The sequence below is a fragment of the Lepidochelys olivacea genome (genome assembly GCF_965140295.1).
Source record: "Lepidochelys olivacea isolate rLepOli2 genome assembly, chromosome: 25".
Taxonomy (NCBI): domain Eukaryota; kingdom Metazoa; phylum Chordata; order Testudines; family Cheloniidae; genus Lepidochelys; species Lepidochelys olivacea.
In genome coordinates, this window is record NC_140435.1 from 14,774,893 (window position 1) to 14,797,460 (window position 22,568).

Sequence of the window (22,568 nt, forward strand, 5' to 3'; positions counted from 1 at the left end):
ACATGGTGCAGAACAGGAAGCTCCAGTCATTCTTCCAAGTAGATACAATCTCTGTGGGGGAGGATGCTCTTCCCTGTAGTGCAAGGGACTAGCTACTGGGGAAAAAAGGTCTGGTTGTACTGGCAACTTCCTTGCTGGCCACTGTCAGAGGGGGGAGCAGAAAGCCATTGACTCAGCTCCTAGGAGTTTGAAACAGGTTTGCTGGATCCTGGGGAAGTAATCTAAATCCAGGAAACATTTTATTCTGCCCAAGTTTGTGCAAAACATGAATTTATGTAATTCCTGCTCTTGGAGGCCAGCAGCTGGATTAGAGGGATAATCCTTGGTAATGCCCAGAGGAATTAAGCAGCAAGTGCCTAGGCCTTCCCTGGAGCTATTATAGATTTCCTAACCAGGCAAAGGCAGCATCTTTCGGCAGCTCAGCTACAGCAGGGCTCTGACTAGCTGGGCTGCCTGCAGGCCTCCTCCCTTTCAGATGCTGTGGCTGTAAGCACTAGGCCAGCTGCTCTGTCACCTGATGGTGATTTCACACCAGCTGTGAATCTAGTTGCTTGATCTGAATGCAAATATCAAACCTCTGTTCAACAGAATTCTTACCCTGCCATGCTGCAGGAGCCTGTCTCTAAAGGGTTAAGTGTAAAGTAGCCAGAGGGTTGGGATCTCCCCACAAGAGACAAATGTGCTTAAAGAAACCTCCTCAACCTGTCTATTAATGAGGCAGCCAAGCCAGCTGCAGCAACTTACACTGCTGTAGTAGTGAGGCAGCCCCCCTGGGTGAAAGGATGGGCATGAGGGAGAGGTTAAAGGCTCCTACCTCCACACCTTTCCCTGGTGAAACAAACACAGGGGTGGGGGGAGAGAGACTGAAGACCCATGATGTCTGACCACTGCCCCAGCCTGCACCCTCAGTTGTAGGAAGTGTGCCATGAGCCAGGGTGTGGCAGTTAATGGGATGGCCCTGCTTTATGCACAACCCTAATTAACTAGTATGATACAGCATCATGAACAACCCCACTTGGGTGAGTCTTGCACTGGCCTAGAGTTGTATTATAAAATGTCTTCAGGGGGGTTTTATGGATTCTGAGGCTAGAAGGGACCATTGTCATCAGACCTTGTGTAACATAGGCCACAGAACTTCCTCGAGTAATTCCTACAGCAGATCTTTTAGAAAAACATCTGGTTTTCACTTAAATTCTGTGATGGAACACAACTCTTTGGTAGTGTTTCAATGGTTAATTACTCACTGTTATATTACCTTAGTTCCAGTCTGAACTTGTCTAGCATCAACTGCCAGTCATTGGATGGCATTATATCTTCCTTTGCTAAATTGAAGAGCCCTGTGTTACCTACTTGTTCCCTCTGCACGTACTTTTAGACTATAATCATGTCAGCCTTGAACTTTCTCTTCCTTAAACTAAAGAGGGGGAGCATCTTCCATCTGTCACTAGAGTCAGTTTTCTAACCTTTTAGTTATTCACATGGCTCTTTGATCAATTTCCAATTATCCACATCCCTGAATTGTAGACACCAGAATTGGACACTGCATTCCAGCAGCTGTCACACCAGTGCCAAAAACAGAGGTCAAATAACCTCTCCACTCCTACTTGAGATTCCCCCAGTTATGCAGCCCAGGATTGCATTAGCTCTTTTGGCCAAAGTGAGCTCTCATTCAGCTGATCATTCACCATGACTCCCTCTTAAGGGGCAGGAGGGGTGCAGGCCCCTGGCTAAGGAAATGTGTTGTGTGGTTCTAGAGAGTTCAACTTCTTTCCTTTTTGGTAAGAGTAGCTTAATAACTGTGATGACAGGGAGCAGGAGGAGAGCAAGGAAGGTAACTGGTAAAAAGATGATGAAAAGGTACTGAATACCCAACAGCGTGAGTTAAAGCCAGAAGCAATTAACTAACAATGAAAAATGTATGAGAATAAGCTGATTTACAGATGCAATTAAATATATCTGCAGCACCAGAGTAGGAGTCCTGGCTAGCTGGGAGGAGTATATGTGCACAGAAATATCTAAAGCAGCTAGGACCTGGGCTCAGCAGTAACTGTCTAGAGAACTTGTCTGCAATGGCCCATTGTAAACCAACTGGGCTTTACAGTGCTCCCCCTTTCTACAGCTCAGTGCTTTAGAAAGGGGATGGAGGCAGGTAATCTCATTCTCTACCAAGAGAAGCTGACGTGCACCGCTGAGAAACATGGATACACGGCAGCAGGCACCTTTGTGCTCTGCAAACAACGCATTGGACGGAAATAAACTAAAAGGGGAGAGGATTTAACTGCACCAAAGATCAGCAAGGCCAGGCATGTTGAGTCTGGTTCTTCACTTCAAACTGCCCACTATTGTCTCCTTTGCTTCGCTACAGGGCTACTGAAAAGATGTAGTGACAAGCATCCACCTCTCTCCCCCACAAACGATTGCCAGGAGAGGAGACTTAGAGCAGCACCGCTGGGCAAGGAGGGCCCATCTTCACCTAGGGACTTGCTAAGGGGGAAGGCAACAGCCAATAGAAGCCAGCTCTGACTCAGACCCTTGCTGCTTCTATTGGCACAGGGGTCAGGAACTCCATCCCCCACTCCCACAGGTTTGGGTTCTGTGGGGATTTCCTTACCTGAACTCTGCTTGTCTGACTGCTGAAATGAGAATGAGCCCCGTGGATGAACACCCCCCAACAATCAACACCAGTGGAGTGGGCAGACACAGGCAGAGAAGCCAACGACTGAAGCAGGCATGGTCAGGAAAGTGTGCTGCCGGACATACTCCAATAGACCCCTCTCAGGCCCAAGAAAGGCCCTGTTGTGTAAGGCAAAAGCTCCCAGGCTGAGAGACCAGTGCTGTGCAAAAGGAAGCACATTTCAGCAACAAGCTCTTACCAGGCCGTTTCCCTGCTGGGATAGGACAGCAGAGATTAAGCAGGATTGATACCCAGGACAAGAGGATCATTGATGCCATGACATTAGTTGTGACCATGCTGGAGGCTGGGTGCTGTGACACCCCTATGCTCTGCCCAGGGAGGGGAATCCATTGTAGACGGGCCTGGCTGAGTTGACACAGCAGAGCTCTAGAGGGATTAGTGGCAGATTTGCACTGCAAGGGAACTTTGCTACCTTGTTTACAAGAGCTGCATTCCCCTTAATGGGAGGTGCTAAATCTGCAGCGTACTGTGATGGTAACAGTCACAAGGTGTAGCCAGCCAGCCAGCGCCCCCCCCCCACCCCCCCCGCATTGCTGGAAACACAGGAGGAAGCCGGAACAGGGCACTTAACATATATTCCAGCACAGCCTTTGAAGCTGTGAAAAGCATAGGTGTGCTGCTACAATGTGCCTCTGGGAACATATACAACGATTAAGCTCACAGCAGGCAGAGGCCCTGTGACAGACATGGCTCTTAGCCCCTACTAAGTAGCGTGATGCACACACACCAATATCCTAGGTGGGAAAATATTTACCCTGATAAAAGAAATGTCCAGTAGTTGAAACTTATTGTTTCTCTCCCTTGCAAGTGTAAACTACTCTTGCGAAAGCTGGCGTCACCCAGACAGACCAGCCTCAATTTGGCATAAGAAAGGAGAAAGAGAATAAAGGAGTACAGAGGTATAAGTAGGGGACCTACAGCACCATGATTTTTGAGTGTTTTTCACTATCTATCTGCTGGTCAGATAAGTGACAGCCTCCCAAGGCTTCTGCAGCTAAGAGGGTCCCTACACCTTGTCCCTTATTCGTCTTTCCGCGGAATTGAGTGACCGATCCTGGCTTGGCACCGCTGGAATCGAGAGATGCAAGGAGGGTAAGAAGCACCCACACCTGATCTCCTATCTTTAGTGTACACATATTTTGAAATAGAGCTCTATACTTTGTTTTCTTTCTTTGGGATTGTGGCTTCAGTTTTGTAACTTGTTTGTGTGTGTAACATCTCTACATTTAAATAAGTAGGCACTAGCAATTTTGTAACCACATGATTAGAATCTAGCTTAATAAATTTTGGTAACCATTTATGCATAAGCCTGACTTGTTTTCTCTGGTTTACTGCAAAGCAGCCAACACAATTAAAGAACCTCAGCCGTTTTGGCTCTAAAGCCTGGCCATTAGGTGAGAGTACTAAGAGCCTAGCGTTGAGTTGTGCTGCCTCCACAGGGCAAACTCTTGGGGCACCTGTCAGTCAATCCTGGCTGCCCGCTGCGAAGGAGCTCTGAGCTCTAGCAGTTAAAGTCACGGGTGTGGAGAGGCTCTTAGTGCTGCCATTGGGGCACCTGTCAGTCAGTATTGACTGCCCGCTGCGAAGGAGCTCTGAGCTCTAGCAGTTAAAGTCACGGGTGGTTAGGACCTTGGGGCATCCGTCAGCCTAGCCCGGGCTGCCCGCCGCGAAGGGACAGTGCGTCCTAGCGGTTAAAGTCACGGATGGTATAAACGGGCATAGCTGGCACCTCACCAAACATCCTTGGCCGTCGGCTAACACAAGGACTCATCAAATAGCACCCAGCATAGCCAGGGCAAACAGGCTGGAGCCTCCTCGCAGGTGAGACAGCAAGAGCAGCATTCAGAGCACTTGGGAGGGGCGTTCTTTCTGTGTGCTTTTGGAAGCCATACAGCCAGCTACCATGTACCAAACATAGTGGCTGCCAGCATGATTTCCCCAGCTCAGGGTGGAAAGTCTCTTATTCAGAGGATTGTGCTATCAACTCCTTATGGAGGTGCTGGATATAAATATGGTGTGACAGATACGGTAATTTCCTGAAACAGCTTTGGGAGATTTTATTCAATTAAGGTTAAGTAGCTTTGGAGTCCATGATATTATGAAAGCAACATTTATGTATGGCCGCGGGATTGTGTGTAAATTCTCTAAAGGGGAGACATGGCCAGTGTAAGCACTGGGATGTGGCATGAACTTCGAAGGACTATTTGAAACAATGTGCCAGACCAGAAAGAACTTGCAGGACCACCAAAGGAAATACCTGGCAGAAGGGGAGTACAAATTCTCACTTCCACACTCCATCTTTTGAAGCTACACCCTGGGGAGAGAACTACTGTCTGGCTGATTATCTATGCATGTTCTCTGCGAAGCAAAGGTCCAGACTGTATAAAGGAGGGAGACTCAAATTCATGAGGGTTCTTGTTCTGCGCAAAAGGTGTTATGAACATGTAGCTACAGAAAACCCCATGTGGGGTGTGAAGGACAGACTCCTGCCAGAGCCCGGGGTGGAGTTGGGGTGATCTCTGGTGAGCTTATTAGTAGGCAGTTAGGTTCTTTTCTTGTGTTAATGTGTTTTCTCTCATATGTTTTCACCTTGAGAATAAATGTGCTTAGAAGAGCTGGGGGGTACGGTCTAACTGTGGGAAATTATGCTGTTTATAGCTGTGCAGAGAAGGCAAAGCAGAGGCGTTGGCCTTTTAGGCAGTCAGACTTGCTGGGGAATTCATAATGTAGGCAGTGAACTGTACAGCCTGGAAAATCCCGGTCAGGCGGGAGAGAGAGACGGGTCTCTGCCCAAGAGGTGACGGCTGAGGAGCCAAGGGTGGGTGCCATTGGTGGAACGTGAGGAAAATACAGATGCAGGTACCCTGAACAGAGAGACATGGCACAGGGGGGAAAGAAGTCACTAATGATCAGAGAACTGATGCTGAAGACGCTGGGGGATGTGCGTACGTGTGCAGGAATTGTTTCCATAAGCGTGGACAGGCTGGAAGCAGGCTCCGGGAATTTTTGCAGAGTAGAATCCCACCCCCTCCTCCCAATACAGTCAACCCACTTCCGCTCTCACTACTGATTCAAGGTAATGCAGCTCTAATTGTCCACTGAGCGACACTAGGGCCTCCTGCCACTAAGGCTTGGTTTGGTTTTAAGACTTGTCCACATTAGGTGATAGCAGCCCTAGGAGCTCAAGGGGAGGTAGCTTACCATCGCCTCTGGTGTTTTAAGCCCCATGTCATTTAGTCAATTGACTGCAGTAGGGCTCCCCCCTTGCTATCAGCAGTGGAGATAAATAGCGTTGTCCCCAGTGTAGACAAGGTCTTAGATCCTGGAGCTCTAGGGCTGGCTGTCATCAAGAGAGTTATCTGGGGTCAGTAACCCATGCATCAACCTGGGGAGGGTTTTTCAAAATCACGGGACACAGGAGCATAAATCAAATCCACCACCAAGTCTCACCCCAAGATTTTTATAAATTTGTCCATCACCCTGGTGGTCTCCAGTTGCCTAACCTAGCTTCCAGATAGGTGAGCCTTGGGCGAGTATAAATCTAGATAGACAGAGACACACACACACATACACACATACATACACAGAGCTGGAACTTACACAGATCTCATGCGTGGCTTCCTTTCCATCTTTACTGAGCAGAATGCAAAAATTATCCTTCTGATGCAAGTAGAAAATTTAGGAATTAGTCAAAGGCACATATTCTAAAAAAAAAGAATCTCTTTACATATATACATCTCAATTCATTATAAATACACACAGAAAAACAAAGGCAAACGAACAAGCGGATTAAAAAGTGCTAACAAAAAGGTGTAAGGAAGGGAAAAGGATTCATTTAAAAAAATACATACAATCAGTAGGACAACTGCATAATAATTTAGTTAAAAGATACTGTTACATATTATTAACCCTGACAAAAACACAGGATCAGGCAGGGGAAGTATTTTCTTGAAGGTGCCCTGTCTTTTTCAGAGATTGGGAGAGAAAAATTGCATATATCTTAGAATTAAAACAGCAATAAAACAACCACATAAAACTCCAGGTCATATTTTTTGTGGGGGACCCACTGGTGGGGGTGGTTAGAAAGAGAGCACCTGATGATTATTCCTGAGTTTACGCCTGTTTGAAATTGGTTTTCTTGGTGTGTTTTTTAACTTTTGCTGAGAGTTTGACAGTTGCCCAAATGAATGAGACAGAAATTAAATAAGGACTCAGGGGCTCCAAGGAAATAAAAGATTTTCAAAGATTCTCTCTGAGTGTCGTGAATCCAGGGAGCATTATAAATACAGTGGGGGAGTGTATTCGATAGAACCAGGGAGGGGCCTGCCTAGGACTGGAAAAGGGATGTTCTCTGTGATCACAAGAAAGGGGCATCTTTGCTGTCTGCCTACAAGAGGACAGCAGGGCGGAATTGCCCCTTCCTTGGCAATTTGGGTGAATGCACGAGCGGAACGAGATGGGCAGGACTCTTGTGCACACGCAGCACAATGCAGGGCTCTCCAGCAGCTCAGCGCAGAGGTGGGTTAGTGCAATTAGGTGATAAACTAGGAACAAAAGTAAAGAGATTCCTGGGGGTTGGAAATGCACTATCTGGACAGCGCACCAACAAGGATAGGAGCATCCCTGCCCAAACAGTGGATCATGTCATCTGGACTTCACAGTCTGGGCTTCCAGTTTCAGGGGGGATTTTTTCTGATCTTTGGTGTTTAGTCGGAGGCAAGGGGGCATAGAGGATATTTAGAATTCTACTCAGAACTGGCCCCTGCAAAGCCCCCCATCTCTAGGGAAGTGGGGGAATGGCAGGGCCTGCCCAGCACATTATGGGCACTGCTGCAATCTAAATAATAAACCTCCTCCTCCTTCCTGGCCGGGGAGATGCAAAGGGTGTAAAAAGACACAAGACCCCAGAATGAAGGACCGGAGACCACACCTGGACTGGCCTAGAAAGTGGGAATTAGAATGTGCAGGGTGAGGAGGGGGAGTGAAGTGGGAAGAGAAGGAGACCATGGTCCACTGGCTTGGGAGACTAGGTGCTTCCCTGTCCCCCAGGTAGGATGTGCTACCAAGCCTTTGCACCGGGTTACAGAGTTCACAGCACTTTAGAAAGGTAGGGAAATATCACATCCCTGTGTTACAGAAGGGGAAACTGAGTCATATGGGGCCGCAGCTGGTTAAACTCGTCAGTGAGACAGATGAGGTGACAATCTCCAAAATCTCCACATGTGGCTGGGGCTCTCTCCACAGGGGGTGAGAACGCCCCACTCCACCATTAACTCCTCTTACAGCTTTGGGCAGATCCCACTGACTGCCCTGCTCCAGCAGATCTGCCCCCGCCATGCCCCCCAGGGACTTGCTGTGTCTGATAAGAACTAGCCAAGGAAAGGTGTGTGATAGGCAATGGGAGCTCTGCCTGCTAAAGGGGCATCACCAGTCACTAGGGTCACACCTCCTCCCCTCCGTAATGCCTGGCATGCTCCAAGAAATGCCAGGACGACGACTCAGTAAAAGGAGGCTGAGGCAGCGAGAGGAGGGTGACAGCGCAGCCGGCAACAAAAATCTTTGCCCGAGTAAAGACAGAGCTGCCCAAGTCAGAGCTCCCGTGAAGCAGGTGCACGGCCCTAGGAGCAGTGTCGCTGTCGAGGTGCTGTGTGGCTCTCCGTTTGGATTGCATATGTTCTGTGTAAAGCCAGCAGCCCCGCTGCAGCACAAAGCCTAGCAAGCTACTGGTCCAACAGGCCTTAGTGCTTCTGCTCAGGGCTACTGCTGGTGGGCGGAGCAAGGTGTGGCTTGCCCTGGAGAGACTACAGGGGTGTTCTGCTTAGGTTGGCTAAGCAGGAGTTTGCTCTTTGGTATTCAAAGTGGAGCCGGCTGTAACAGCTGAGCACAAACACAGTGCATGGCCCTGGATCGCTTGCCATTTACTCTTCCCTGGCAGTGGGTCTCAATGGGGCAGCCACTGAAATCAACAGTGGCCTGTGCTGGAGGTTTAAGATCCAGACATGGGGCCCCTCCTGCTTTCCCAGACTCAGGCCTGGCCCCGCCAGCCAGCTGCGAACGAGCCCATTGGAACAGTACTAGCCAGCTGGCTCCAGGAGAGAATGCCACAGGGAGCAAACTTGGAAAGCGCGGCCACGCTGCAGCTGTCACCATCACGAGGAGCCCCGGGGCTGAGTGTGCAGCCTGGCCATCAGGCAGAAGAGGATGAGGGGGAGGAAGGCTGGCCAGGGGCTAAGGAGTTCATTGCTGAATACTGATAAAGTGGGCATGTTAGTGCAGAAGAGTTGTTCCCCATCCCATTGGGGAAGTCAGGGCAGCCCAACGCATGTCAGTTTCCCCTCCCGAGAGAAAGGGGTGGCTGGACTAACTGGAGAGCAGAGAGCGAGCACATGACCTGCAGTCAGATGAATGTCTCCTCAGCTGGCCCCACCCAATCCTACGTAGATGGATGCTTTAGCTCCATGGTTCCCAGCCTGCACTGGGACTTCTGTCATTCCCCCCTCGGTCCCTGTCTCTGTATTAGTCCCAGGTGCCTGCCCCCCATTCCCTCAAGAATCTGGTGTTTCGAGTGGCATCAAGCTCCAGGGCTGGGATGGAAGAGCTCAAGTGTGAGGCTGGCTCCAGGTGACCCAGCCAAGCTTTGGTAACTCACTCAGCTGCCCACAGCGGCTGGGAACCATGGCTTTCGCCATCACGCACGCTCTGGTAACAGGATCGCTTTGGGGCTTAGAACGTTTCCATCTGTGGACGCTGCAGTTAGCAGCTGCTGCACACTCCCCTGGAAGGGACGGAATCCCGGCCTTTCAACTCAATAGTCGGTGTGGAGATGGGTGTGGGGAGGGGCTGGGGCAGTCAGTGGCTCTCCTCTCTGTCCTACCTGGGCACTGTTGTTTGAGCAGGTCCGTCCCCCAGCAGAGGACATGGGTCCCGATCAGCTGAGCTCTGTGATAAAAGCACTTTGCCATCCCCCCTTTATACACACGATATGTACAACTCTATACATGTGTGGCTGTATATTATATATAAATAAACTTTGCTGTAAGGAATACGCGATCCCCCCCTGCCCCCCAACTGACACACGCGGGTCATTGCAAAGCAATACAAGAGCCTGGGCTCCCTCCACTCCAGCCCTTCTGCCAAACGATGGCAGGCGAGAGGCTCGGGAGGGGCACGGTGCCTGTGTCTGAGCTCCGCCCTGGCCCTCAGCTGGCCCCTCAGAAGTGTTCAAAGGGACTGGTGAACTGGATGACGCTCTGGCGCTCCTGGGAGAGCGTGTTGTCCTGAGGGGCCACGTACAGCGTCCTCAGCATGTCCTCCAGCACCTCCTTGAAATTGATGCTCTCCTGCTGGGCTAAGTCTTCCGGCGGCAGCTGCTGCTGTGGCAGTGTCTGCAGGTGGTCGGGATGGGGGAGAGGCAAGTGGTTGTGTGGGGGTGGGTTGAGAGGCACGGTCCCCGCCAGGGCTGGGACCGGGCTTTCTAAGACAGGAGGAAGGCTGAAAGGCAAGGGCATCCTGTGCTGCTGGTGTGGCTGGAGAACAGGCTCCGGTGGGAAGTGTAAAGCACCCAGGGGGTCGGGCTGCAAGGCCAGGTTGGAGAGGCTGTCGCTGGGAGGGCTGTAGGTCAAGTCCAGGATCTCGTCCTGGTGCAGGGAGTGTCTGGGCACGGGGAGCCTGGCCACAGGCTGGCAGAGGTCATGGGGCTGCTGCAGGACATGCTGTGGCATGGAGTACAGCAGGCTCCGGTCCTGGGCCAGAAGGGCCCGGTTATGCTTCTGCTTCACATTCTCGTCCATCTGCTTCAGCTCCTCCCGCACCCTATGGACGCAGCTCTCGGGGATCTTTATCCCTGGGAGATGGAACATGCTGTGTCAGCCCCCAAAGCACATGAGCTCCTGGGAGGGGAGAGGTGAGGGGCCCTGGGAGTGGGACCCAGTGTCTGGGCTAATCGCATCCCTCAGCCCCTCCTCTGCAAGGCTGCCAGTTTCACTGCCTACACCACAAGCTGCATCCCCACGGCTCTGCAGTCCCACCCCAGGAACGGGCTGCACCTAGGCTTGGCAGCAGTGTAGAGGGCAGGAGGTCCACAGCCGGGTTCCCAGACTGCGTTAGTGTGACGGCATCAGTAGTCCCTGCAGTGAAGGGTGCCAGGGGGCAGGAGTGTAGTGGGGCTGCACTGCCTTCACACCCAGACCGGGCAGCCCAGACCCGAGCAGAGGATGCACCATGCCTGGGTCACGCTCAAATGCTGGGCTAACTCCCGCCCCTACCCGCAAGGGACACAGATCCCCAGCTCCATGTCAAGGCCTGGCCCAGAGCACGCAAAGCGAATGGGCCATCAGTTACATGCTTCTCCTGCTCTCATCCCACAGGATCTCCTTAATCACAGAACTGCCCGGACAGGAGAGAGACATGCAGAGCCCTGCTTGGGAAAGGAAGGGAATTCCTGAACCCTACCATGCCCCCTCCCCCCGGAACACAGCACGCAGCTCCCTTCTCCTTCCCTGCCGCCACAGCGCCGCCCAGCACGCTGACCCCTGCACTCACCGACTTGTTTTTTCTTCTCCTTGGTCTTGAGGCGGACGATCTGCAGATAGCTGGTGTTGGTGATGTCTGACATGATGCTGGCGATCTTGCTCCAGACCCGCAGCAGCGCTCCGCACAGCATGTAGTAACGGCGCAGGCGCATGCCCTGGAAACACTCCTTTCCCTCTTGGATTAGTTTGCAGGTTCTGTTCCTTCAGGTTTGCAGAGGAAGAGAACAAGAGTTACCAGCAGCCCCTGCCCCTGGGAACAGCCCCTCCCTTCCCCCGGCTTGTTGGGGGTTGGGAGTGAGTGGAAGAAGAATGCCCCTCTCCCCCACAGGTGGCTGACCCCAGAGGCAGGGCAGCAGGGGGCTAGCTCCTGCAGGATTAGTGGGGACCACTGGGACAGGTCGGGCAAAGCCGCTCACAGAAGGAGCAGGGTCTCACAGAGCTGCAGTCTGCCCCCAGACAGCCAACACTCAGTGCAGCTCCACAGCCAGGGCAGTGAAGACCCTTTAATGCAGAGCCAGAGACAGCAGCAGCTACCCCTGTTCAGACAGGGCTCTGAGTTTCCCCAGCAGGGAGCCCAGAGTAGGCCAGGCCCTCTGGCACTGGGCATCACTTACCAGACGGCGTGGTTACAGTTCGTGAAGGAGAAGAGGTAGCTGCTCTCCCAATGTTCCTTGGCTTCCTCGGGCAGCACCTGCAAGGGACACAGCCAGAGGCAAACTAGACTTTTCCACTCTCCTCAGGATGGTGGAGGGCTAAGGCCAAGCACTGGGAGTCAGGACACCTGGGTTCTATCCCCAGCTCTGCCAGACGTGAGGGGACTTTGGGCAAGTCACGGCACCCATGTGCCTCAGTCTCCCCAGCTGTAAATTGGGAACAGCGATTCCTGCCAGGAGTGCCGAGAGGCTCCACTGATCAGTGTGCATGGCACACGGAGGTGCTCACATGGCAGCTAGGCAAGGGCAAGCACGGAAGGTCCTGGTGATTTTCCTTTTTTGCCTGTGCTGACGACAGTGTTAGCCTTTGAACACAAGGGAGCAAACAACTGGACACACACTGCCAGGCAGGGAGCAGAGCACTGATCTGTCGAGTCTGATACTCTGCGTCCAGCCCTGGCAAAGGGCAGCCATGCACTCTGAGACCCTCATACCAGCAGTCCTCTCCAGGTGCCTGCCGTATCCCTCCTGAGTGTCAGTGTTGGGTCTCAAGAACACTGACCTGCTGAAAACTCAGATGGACGTGTCACAGCTCAGCCCCACGCTGGCTCAGGGGGGAGATTTGCTGCGCTTGTCTCTGGGAAGGCAGAGCCCATCCCTACATCTGCGCCTACAGAACCATGCACCAAGGGAGCGTTCAGCCCCAAGGACTCTCCCTCTGCCCCGTCTGCGGTTGAGTCACAGTTTCCTTGATCAGCTGCAATTCCCATGCTGCAGAGGGCAGCCGGGGCACAGGTGGTGTTCCTCCCGTTCAGCCTTGCGGGGGATGGAGGGGACGGGCAGCAGTTGGTTCCTGGGGCTCCCACCTACCTGGCGGTACTTCTTGAAGAGGCTGTCGAGGCTTTCGGGCTGGCTCTGCTTGCCGATGTTGGGCTTGTAGAGGATGAAGTTCTTCCCGCGGCCCTGCTCTGCCAGCAGGCAGGTGTATTTACAGCCCCGTGTCTGTGGGCACAAGGTGCACAGTTACACTTGTGTACGCCATGGGTGGATTGGACATGGTGCCGCCCCAGAAGGGCCACGCTTCCAGTGTGTCTCTGCACCCCTGCTTCCGAGAGCGGGGTGGCTGACAGGGATGCTGGCTCTGCAGTGGCCATACACTGGGGGCAGGGGAATTCCAGCCTGCACCCTCCCCCATTCACTCCTCCTGCTGTGAGCTGGGCTTGCTCCATGGCGGGGAATGCGCTGGCTGAGCTGAGATGGCTTGTTTTTGTTACTCCCATTACAATCTCCACCCTCGGCCATTTGAAGTCAACCCCCCTCCCGCACTGGGTGAAATGAAACATAAGCTCCTCAGAAGCTTTTCTGGGCTCCTGGTGACCGATCAGCAAGGGATCAATTGTGGCCGCTGGCCTCTCACCAACTGCCAGCAACCAGACACCCCCGTTGGAGCCCATCTCAGACCTGTGGGGCAGCAGCCCTGGTGGCCCTGGGGAGTTCACCTTGTGGGAGAGGTAGAAGCCGTCGTAGGTGCCTGTTAGTTTGAGCGATTTCTCGTAAGCCTCCTCCCACTTCAGGCCTCTGTCGACGCTGATCTAACAGGACAAATGAGAGCCTCCTGTTTTATGGATGGCAGGTGTCGGAGTGTCCCCTTCACTCACATTCACTCTCTCTCACCCCCCACCTCCACCCTCCTCTGTGCCCTAAAGATGAGCAGCATCAGCTTCCAAGGGGCCAGAGCCAGAGTACGCCTGGTCCATGTGAGCCTGTGGCTCCTGCTGCCTCTCCTCCCACCAGAGCAGCTGTGGTCTGTGGTCGTGCGTGCTGGGTGGGTGCCTAGTCCCAGTTGCTAAATTGCAGCCAGTGCTTCCCTGGGGTGACTCTACCATGGAAGCAATTGCCATCGTTGTCATGGGAATGATGAGACACAGGAAGTGGGGCGAATGCAGGGTCTGTGTAAAGGTGAGTGGGTGGGCACAGCGCTACCGAGATCTCTGCCAAGACATGCCCCATGGGATGGGAGTGTCCGGGAAGTGCCGGGCTGAAGACCCAGCAAGAACACCTGCCAGCTCGCTCAGCTCAGGGAACTGGGGCTGGCCAAGGTGCCTCCTGTGCCCAGACAGGGAAGAGAACCCTTTGGCTGCTGACGTACCCGTGTGCTAGGATGGAGGTGAGCTGACTGGCTGGTGCGAACAAAGCCAGCTTTGCTGTGACTTTGTCCCCTCCAGGCCACCCTCAGTCTCGCTCTCCACCTGAGCTATCTGAGGCAGGGACTCTCCTTGGCTCCTGTCTACAGCACCTAGCACAGGAGGCCCTGATTCCTGATTGGGGCCTCCCAGCACCACTTCAATACCAGTGTGCGGGACACAGTCTCCTTCCCATGGCTGCGCAGCCTACACCTGGACAAGGAGGACCAAGATCCAGGCCAGGAACAGCAGCTGAAGCGAGGGCTGCCCAAGAGCGGCTTTGTGCTCCGGGTACCCATGGACGGGGCTGCCCTGGCAGAGACCTTACCTAGCCCCACTTACCTTGTAGAACACCACCTGCCCATCCTGGGGATGTCCCGGGGTCAGGAAAACCTCCTTGCTCTCCTCGTAAATCTCATCCACGCCGGGAGCTAAGTCTGTGGAGGCAGCAGAAAGAAACAGCCCTTAGATCTCTGGTGAGTGGCAGAGCTCCATGTCACAGCCTGGCCACATCCCCAGGCCACCTCCATTTACTGCTGGGGTTCCCAGCCCTGCCCACTGGGCGCCCTGCACTGGTTCAACCAACCCTTATGGTGCAACAACTCCTTCACATTCATTGCAGGGCAGGGGATCAGGCAGGGGCCCTTCAGCTGGGGGGGCGGAGGGTTATTAGGGGAAGATGAGAGTCCCTAATCCCTCAGGCCCCTCAGCTGCACTGCAGCCTGCTCTTCTCTTGGGGTTTGTCCTGCTGTAGAAAACCCACCAAGGTCTGGGCATCAGAGCGGCCTGGGGCTTCAACCTGGGGATGCCGTTCCCCCCAAGCCCATCCTGAGCATCCTTCCTGTGAGAGAGCACACAGCGCAGGCTTATCACTAGCCAGGGCCCCCCACCTTCCTTGTGTGTGTGTGTGGGGGGGGGGGCACAGAGTTCTTCAGAGCGCTGCATCCTTCCCCTGGATTAGCCAGTGGAGTCACGGCACTAACATCTTCTCCCAGCATCCCACCTCATAGGCTGAGGCATAGGGGCAAGCTCCCAGCACTCGAAAGCCTAGGTGGGGGAGAGAGGCTAGGGTTCGAATCCTGCTCCCCCAGTAAGTGCTCACATAGCATGGAAGGGCACCGACCTTTCTAGGTCTGAGCGCCCAGCCGGGGGCAGGGTCACCGGAGTGTGAAGCCCAGACCAGGCAGCCCGGTCACACCCAGCTTCTGGCACAGAAAGCCACTGGCCATTGAAGTGACTGGGTTTGAAGAGTGCGGCAACGGGGGATGGTCAGCTGGGGACACGACACCAGCGGGCTCCCAGCAGAGAGGAGTTTTCCCCCCTCTCCCTTCTCCCACCTAAGATGCCCATGTCGTATTTGCCCTCCTTCTTGTCCTTCTCAATCAGGTGGTCGAAGGTGTCGGTGAAGTACTGGAAGAGCATGTTCTGCTTGTGCACCTCCAGGCCCAGGATGCGGTTCAGGAACTTGGTTATGGAGCAGTCTGCAACAGTAATGGAGCGCGCAGCTCAGGGAATCTGAGCAGCTCAGTGACAACTCCCCACCACCACCCCAGAGAGCAGGGGAGCATCTCTGCTTTCTCCAGGAGAGCAGGCAGGGCGACGCATTGAAAGCCAACACTGCCTGGGCCCCCAGAGCTTGGCTGGTAGTCGGGCTGGGCCCTGCAGACCAAGGACTGGGAAAGATGCTCGGCTTCTGCTGGCCAAGCACCTGCAGAGCTTCCCTCTGGCTTCCCAAGTGCCGTGTCCCGCGTCGGCTACAGGGCAAGTCTGACGTGGGCCAGGAGGACAGCAGCGAACGTGTGCTATGGTAACTGCGTCTCTTAGCCTGCTCCTCCGCGGGGCGGGGAGGAAAGATTCCAGGCTTACCCTTCTCCACTGACACATAGCCGTATTTCATCTCCTTGCAGCAGATCCCGACGGAGATGAGACCTTGTTTCATTTCTAGAATGACAGAAGGGGAAGCACGTGCCTTGAAGGTTGTGAGCTGTCATGTTGCCTCCACCCCAATACCACGAAGCCCCTTATCTCAGCAGTCCTGCTGCAGGGCTGCTCCCCCTGCTTGCCGAGATGGCCACTCCCCCAACGACAGAGAGGGCTATCTCCTGGCAAAGCCTTACTGAAGTAAGGTGAAGTAGCTTTCGAGTCCCTTGTATTAAAAATGTGACACTGATGTATTACGGTGGGACTGTGTGTAACTTCTCCAGGGGGAGCTGTGACCGAGGTAAACCCTGGGAAGTGTCAGGAGTGTCAAAGGACTATTGGAAACAAATGTGCCAGACCAGAATGAGGTGTGGGGACAACCAAGCAACACGGGTTTCCCACCCCCTGGCTGTGCAAAAGCCTGGCCGTTTTGACGCTACACCCGAGGAGACAGCCATTGTCTGCAGATCACCTGTTACATGAGGACAAGATCAAAGGCTCAAGCCACATAAAGGAACAGATTGATCTGCACAATCTGCATGCTTGTTCCGAGCTAACAGCTGTTATGGACTTGAAAATCCCGTGTGGGGCTGGAAGGACTGACTCCTACCAGTGGGAGCTGGGGTAAGCCCATTAGCAGGCGTGCAAGTTCTTTTACCACGTTAATGATTTTATCTGTTGTGCTTTCACCTTGAGGATAAATGTGCTTGCTCAGAAAGGGCGAGGTGGTATTTGCTAATCATTACGCTGTTTATAGCCTCTCTGGGGAAGGCAAAGCACACCTGCCTAGGCAGTCCGACTTGCTGGGGAATTCGCAGTGTAGGCAGGAACCTATGAAGCCTGGACATACCCCAGTCAGGAGGGAGAAAGGCACGAGTCTCTACCCAAGAGAGGTAGCAGCCAGGAGTCTAAAACGGGTGCTTTTACTGGACCATGAAGGGGAAATACAGGTGCAGTTGCCCTGAACTGTGACACTCCAGTAAGAAAAGATCCCACCTCTGCTTTCTTCCACGCCTGGGGAGGGACACTGCCACTTGGCTCACCCCACTGCCTCACTTACCATAGAGTGCTGTCCCTCTCTCCGCCTCGGTCTCTAGCTGTCCACGTCAGCCTCCTGTTGGCCCCTTTGGTGCCTTCTCCCCCCAGGACGAGGGCAATGAATGGCGCCGCGTGCCCGCTCCAGCTTTCCTGGCAGTGATTTATCCCTACCACACACTAACTGAGCCAGCAAGAAGCACTTGCAAGTAGAAACCCCGGCTAATGTTCTCACCTTGAAAAAATTCAGCCTCTCGTTCCTGGTAATACTTGGGCAGAGGCACTTTGCTCTTAGTCTGGTTGAGGATGGTGGTGAGGACCCTGTCTAGCGCTCTGGTCCCATACTGTGGAAAGGAGAGAACAGTCACATGGGGGTGGGGAGCAGTTCTGTCCTCTGATCTCACTACACACTTTAGGGGTGGAGAAGGGATCTGGGATGCTGCTTTCCCCAGCAATGGATGGGAAGCACGTAGACATCCTAGCAGATGCTGAAGTAGATGCAGCCACCAGAGGCATGTCCATCAAGAACCTGATGGATAACTAATGTGTTCGGGTACAGACCCAAGTCAGGTAGCTGGTCTCACCCATGAGTCTTCTTCCAGCCCTATGAAAGGCAAGGCCTAAGCACAGGAGGGAGAGGCAGTGTGCCCTAGTGGATGGGGCATTGGACTGGGACTCAGGTGACCTGGGTTTTCTTCCTAGATCTGGTTTGCTGGGTGAACTTCGGCAAGTCACCCCCTCTATGTGTCTCAGTTTCCCCACCTGTAAAATGGGGATAATAGTGACCTCCCTTGGAAAACACTGAGATCTGCTGATGAAAAGTGTTACATAAGAGCTGGGTATTACTATTATTGGGAGCTTGGGAGGTCCTGGCCCTAACCCAAATTCCCTTTGTGCACGTAGGCAAGTCATGCAGCATCTCTGCCTCAGTTGCCCTGTACTTAAGACCAGGGTGCACCTCTCTTCTTCCTGCAGGGTGTTACAAGGCTTGAGGTCTCGAAAGCTCTCTTATTATGCTCTCCGTATGTTTGTATTTTGTGCCAAAACCAAGAGCTTTGTTCCCAGTGCTCACAAGACCAGATCCCTAACCTGCCATGATCCGTGAGCCCCAGCACTGGCTCTTCGCCATGCTCAGAGTCCTACCAAAGGGGTGTACTGGTTATTTTAAGCTTGCTAAACAACCATGCAGAATTGCTAATGGTCACCTTATTCTCAAAGTTGTACTTGCTGAGGTCCCTGGATTCAGTGGCTCTTCTATCTCCGTGAGTTAAGGCACCCTAGAAGAAGAGACAAAGCACAAAGCTGTTCAGAAAGGTTTGGGGAGAGACTCACGGGGAAAAGCAACTGCATCCATAACAAAGCTCAGTTAACCCCTGATTAAAGACGGACTCCTAAGGTGACCCCATGTCAGAGGGCTGAATCTGATCAGCCTCAACTGCACGTGCGGGGATTGTTGGGGATTGTCACCAGCCAGCTCTGGTGTCTGGAAAATGCCACTTTTCTTCCGGCTACCTGAGGCACCATGTGCCACGATGTTCAACCTAAACACAGTGATTAGATTACATGCCACCTATATTTTCATATGTAGGTTTTTCCCTTAATTTGAGCCATTGGAAAGAACCAGGGAGGAACGGTTTAAAAGCAGCACAAGTTTCACCAGAAGTCTGTACAAAGAAACGCCGCGGGCAGACAGCGAGGTGCTAGTATCTTAACACTCAGAGATACTCATGGATTCATTAAAAATGATGGAACACTGAACCGAGGCAACGATACTTTGGGGTCATTAGAGAGCCTATTTCTTTCCTGGAAAAGAATGGGTGTTACCTCCTGCCTGTTGGGAAATTCCAACCTCCCGACTTACATCCCTCCCCGAAATTCCCCTGACATCCCAATTACGTAGCGTATTCTTCACTTCCTGTTCTGCAGGCTGTTAAACAGCTTCCTCGTTTTGCAGCAGAGGTGGCTGCACATCAGCCGAGGGTGACACAATCTCTCATCCGAGTTCAGTTTGGGACAAGAGGTGCCCCAGAAGCAGAGTCACTCGGCAATGTTCAGAGACAGCATGGGTTTTATTTCTAGCCACCCTCCGGGGCACTTACGAGGCTCTCCAAGCGTTTGGCAACAATGGACGCGAACCTCCTCTCCCCCGCCAGCTCAGAGATAAGGAAGACGTACTCCGGAGCAGAGACCTGGTTCGATCGGTGGGTTCGACCTGGAGAGAGATGTGGATACAAAGGGGGTGAATGATGTGGAATCTGACACAAGCATGGGGAACAGCTGCTGAGAAGGAAGTGGGGAACGCAGACAGACTAAAGCAGCTTCCCTTAGAGCACCTACCAGCTTTGAAACAAATCCAACGCTTCTCTTCTGGGGAGTAGGGACATAGTTTCTCTCATCGGCTTTGTGCTGCCAGACCTTCCCACCTGGCACTGCCAGAGCAGGGCTGCTGCCCTGACCTCTCCAGGATCACAGCCGGTTGGCCAGTCACAAAATCACTCCAGGTTTAAAGTGGAGCTGTACATTCATTTCCTCTGCTGCTCTTGTGATGAGAGGCTGGCTTCACCCCTGGCTCAGAGCATGGTCGGGTGCCAAGCTAGCTTCACACACACAGCTCTGCCAGTGCATCCCAATCCTGGATGCACCATGAGATGACACTCCAGTCCAGCCCCTCATTTCCCCCTAGTTATTCCAGTCTGGAGACTTTCAAAGGTTCTGTGCCATTGACAAGTATCCCCTAGGCACCAAGATGGGCTCCAGAACAGCATCTGGGGGGAGCAGCTCAGTGTTCTGCTCCCACAGATAAGCTACCCTCTCCCTTTATCAACTACACCCCACCCCAACCCCAAGGCAGCGATGCACCTTTCCTGAAGGAAAGTTGATCACTGCTGCCTCGTGCCTGGACTGGCCTCCTGGCAGGCTGCATGAGCCCCATGTTTCTGGGGCTAGCCCTTTGTGCCACTGAACACAACTGGGCTCCCTGTGGCTCCAGAACAAGGCCAGGCGGGTGTTTCGTTTGCAGGGCGGCTAGAAAATCACAGGGCAGAACTATACCCTGTAGCCACTGAGCAGAGGGAGAAAGTGACTGAGAATGTTCGGCGCTCACCGAACTGCTGTATGGCTCGGTCTGCACTCCAGGGCAGTTCCAGTGTCATGTGGACCCGGCGCTTCTGGTTCCTCACCCGCCTGTCTGCTTGGAGAGAGATCCCTGAGCTGGAGGCCTCGGAGATTATTGCTACAAGCTAAGAGAGACACAGCAGGAGTTAGGAGATGCAATGGTATTCCCAGAGATCTGGGAGAACTGCTACATGGAAAGCATTCAGGGACAGGCCCAGAGAAAACCCAGGATACAGTTCGTCCTGATCCACTGAGGGCCCCCTGCCTCCGTGTCACTTCCCAGCAGGTCAAGTATGCCCAATTCATATTTGTTTTATGTGCCTGAGGATTGGCACAGCTGTCTAGTGCTCTGCCCTACTCATGTGAGAGATCTGTATCCTTGGCCTCCATCCTAGGTCCAGCAGGGTGTTCAGACTCTGGGGCAGGCAATCCCACAGGACACTCTGCAGTGCCCCCTCTGGCCACTGCAAGAGCAGCATTGCTAGGTTCTACTGTCATGCCCAGCTCTCCTCTGGAAAGCGAATGGTCAAGTGCCAGGCTTCCAGGGTGAAGCACAAAGGGACTGACAGAGACAGGCGCACACATCTGGGGCAAGCCAGTGACTGCAAGGTCCATCATGCGTCTGGGGTAGCTGCCCACAAGCACTATGCCAGTCCACATCTTCTCAAGTGTGCAGCTGCAGGGGTCTCTGGTTCAGAGCCTCACTCACCTTTTCCCCACTCATAAAACGCTCCTTCTCCTTCAGGTTGACGTGGTCTATGGAGAGGCCCTGCTCAGCCCGGGACTCATACATGATGGAGCCGTCAGGTCTGCTCACCACCCGGCCTTTCCGGCCAGTCATCTACATGGCCCGCCAGGGAAGAAACAGGTCATTAATGAGACGGACAGACAGAGTGGGGGCGCAAGGGTGAAATGGAACATCTGGGAAGTAAATATAAAGGTAGACACCTGGGCAGGGGTCTACACTGGCCAGACCTGGAGCAATAAACTGCTTCCAGAGGGAATTTTTGCCCTGGAGACTATATTTTACAATTAGGGAAACTGAGGCAGTGAAGTAACTAGTCCAAGGTCACAGTAAGGAAGTGCCAAGAGCACAGTATATAAGTAGTAGCAAGGTCCAGCCTGTCCTGGGTTGGAAAGAAGGGGGTTACAACCCAGCGCCTCAATATGAGGAAGATAATGCAAAAAGCATAAAGGGGGGGGCATCCCTCAGGGAGCTCCTGCTACCTCGCCATCACACACTGGATAAGTACTGTCAGGAACTAAGGCCATGTCTACACTAGAGACCTTATAGCACCACAGCTGTACCAATGCAGCTGCGTTGCTGTAAGATCACCCGTGAAGCCGCCCTACACCGACAGGAGAGAACTCTCCTGTCGACATAATTTAACCACCTTCAACGAGCAGCCATAGCTATGTCGGCAGGAGAGCTGTGGACACGAGCGCTTCTGTCGGCGAAACTGATGTCGCTCAAGTGGGTATTTTTTTCACACCCGAGTGACGTAAGTTTTGCCAACGTAAATAGTAGCGTAGACATGGCCTTAGTCTACAGGAGCGCCAATGTTAGCCAAAGGCTGCCCACTCAGATGTGAACCACAGAGCCTAGATGTGCCCGTGGGGCTGGGAGCCCAACTCTATCTCTCCAAGGGCTGGCATTACAGCACCCTCTAGTGGTCAGAGCCACAAACAGCAGGTTGAGCTGCTGAGCCCAACGCCAGGCGACCATAATATGACATACCTCTGCCACGTACTCTGGGCCCCCAAAGTGATTTATCAGCTCATCCAAGGTATTGAGAGGTAGCTCTTTGCCCAGTGCTTTTACTTTTGATAGGAGGTCCTGTTTCATTTTCTCCACATGTTCTAGCACTCCCGGGCCATGCACATCCTTCTGGGACCCTGGAAAGTGCAAACTGCCTGCAATGTGGAAAGGCAGGTGCTTAGAATCCAGCCAGGAGATGGCAAGGAACTCAACAGCCACAGAGCTCAGGACCAGCGTGAAGAAGAACCCTAGAGTGACCCAGATTGAAGCTCAAGAGAGGAGGGGTCTGATTCAGAGAGCAAGGACTGCTGCTGGATGTTGTTGTGGAGTGTGCAGGACAGATTTCTCATGCCGGCTGGTATTCCACACTCCACTCCACCCCACCTCCCAAGTCTGACCACAACTAGGTATAAATCAGCTACAAGCCAATCATTCTATTATACAAACGTCAATTTGCTCCTAATGCGGGAATCGGTGGTCCCCCACTTGGTCAGTGCAGGATAGCCAAGCAAGTCTGCGTTAGCCTGGAACAACATGGAGGGTAGGAAGTCTGCAGGTATCATTTCTTCAACCTCCCTAAAGAGATTCAAGGAATGGCTCTGAGCTGGTGGGTGCGACAGCCGACCAATCCCTGCCAAGGAAGCACGGCCACTCCCATACATAACAGGACCCTCACTG

At 53.2% G+C, this 22,568-nt stretch overlaps 1 protein-coding gene across 2 annotated transcripts in view; it reads right to left on the minus strand.

Annotated features, from left to right (window-relative positions):
• Positions 1–6,448: 6,448 nt before the first annotated feature.
• The window catches only part of SBNO2 (strawberry notch homolog 2), a 108,077-nt gene continuing 91,957 nt past the window's right edge, over positions 6,449–22,568 (minus strand). For both annotated transcript variants that reach the window (XM_084614662.1, XM_084614663.1), the window contains 14 exons: positions 21,870–22,045; positions 20,841–20,972; positions 20,121–20,256; positions 19,117–19,229; positions 18,223–18,294; positions 17,253–17,361; positions 15,929–16,003; positions 15,400–15,543; positions 14,405–14,499; positions 13,379–13,471; positions 12,750–12,881; positions 11,841–11,917; positions 11,237–11,427; positions 6,449–10,538 (listed from right to left, as the gene is read on the minus strand). In XM_084614662.1, coding sequence (XP_084470788.1) covers positions 9,907–10,538; positions 11,237–11,427; positions 11,841–11,917; positions 12,750–12,881; positions 13,379–13,471; positions 14,405–14,499; positions 15,400–15,543; positions 15,929–16,003; positions 17,253–17,361; positions 18,223–18,294; positions 19,117–19,229; positions 20,121–20,256; positions 20,841–20,972; positions 21,870–22,045 — 2,177 coding nt within the window. In that variant the 3' untranslated portion in view covers positions 6,449–9,906. The remainder of the gene's footprint in view (positions 10,539–11,236; positions 11,428–11,840; positions 11,918–12,749; positions 12,882–13,378; positions 13,472–14,404; positions 14,500–15,399; positions 15,544–15,928; positions 16,004–17,252; positions 17,362–18,222; positions 18,295–19,116; positions 19,230–20,120; positions 20,257–20,840; positions 20,973–21,869; positions 22,046–22,568) is intronic.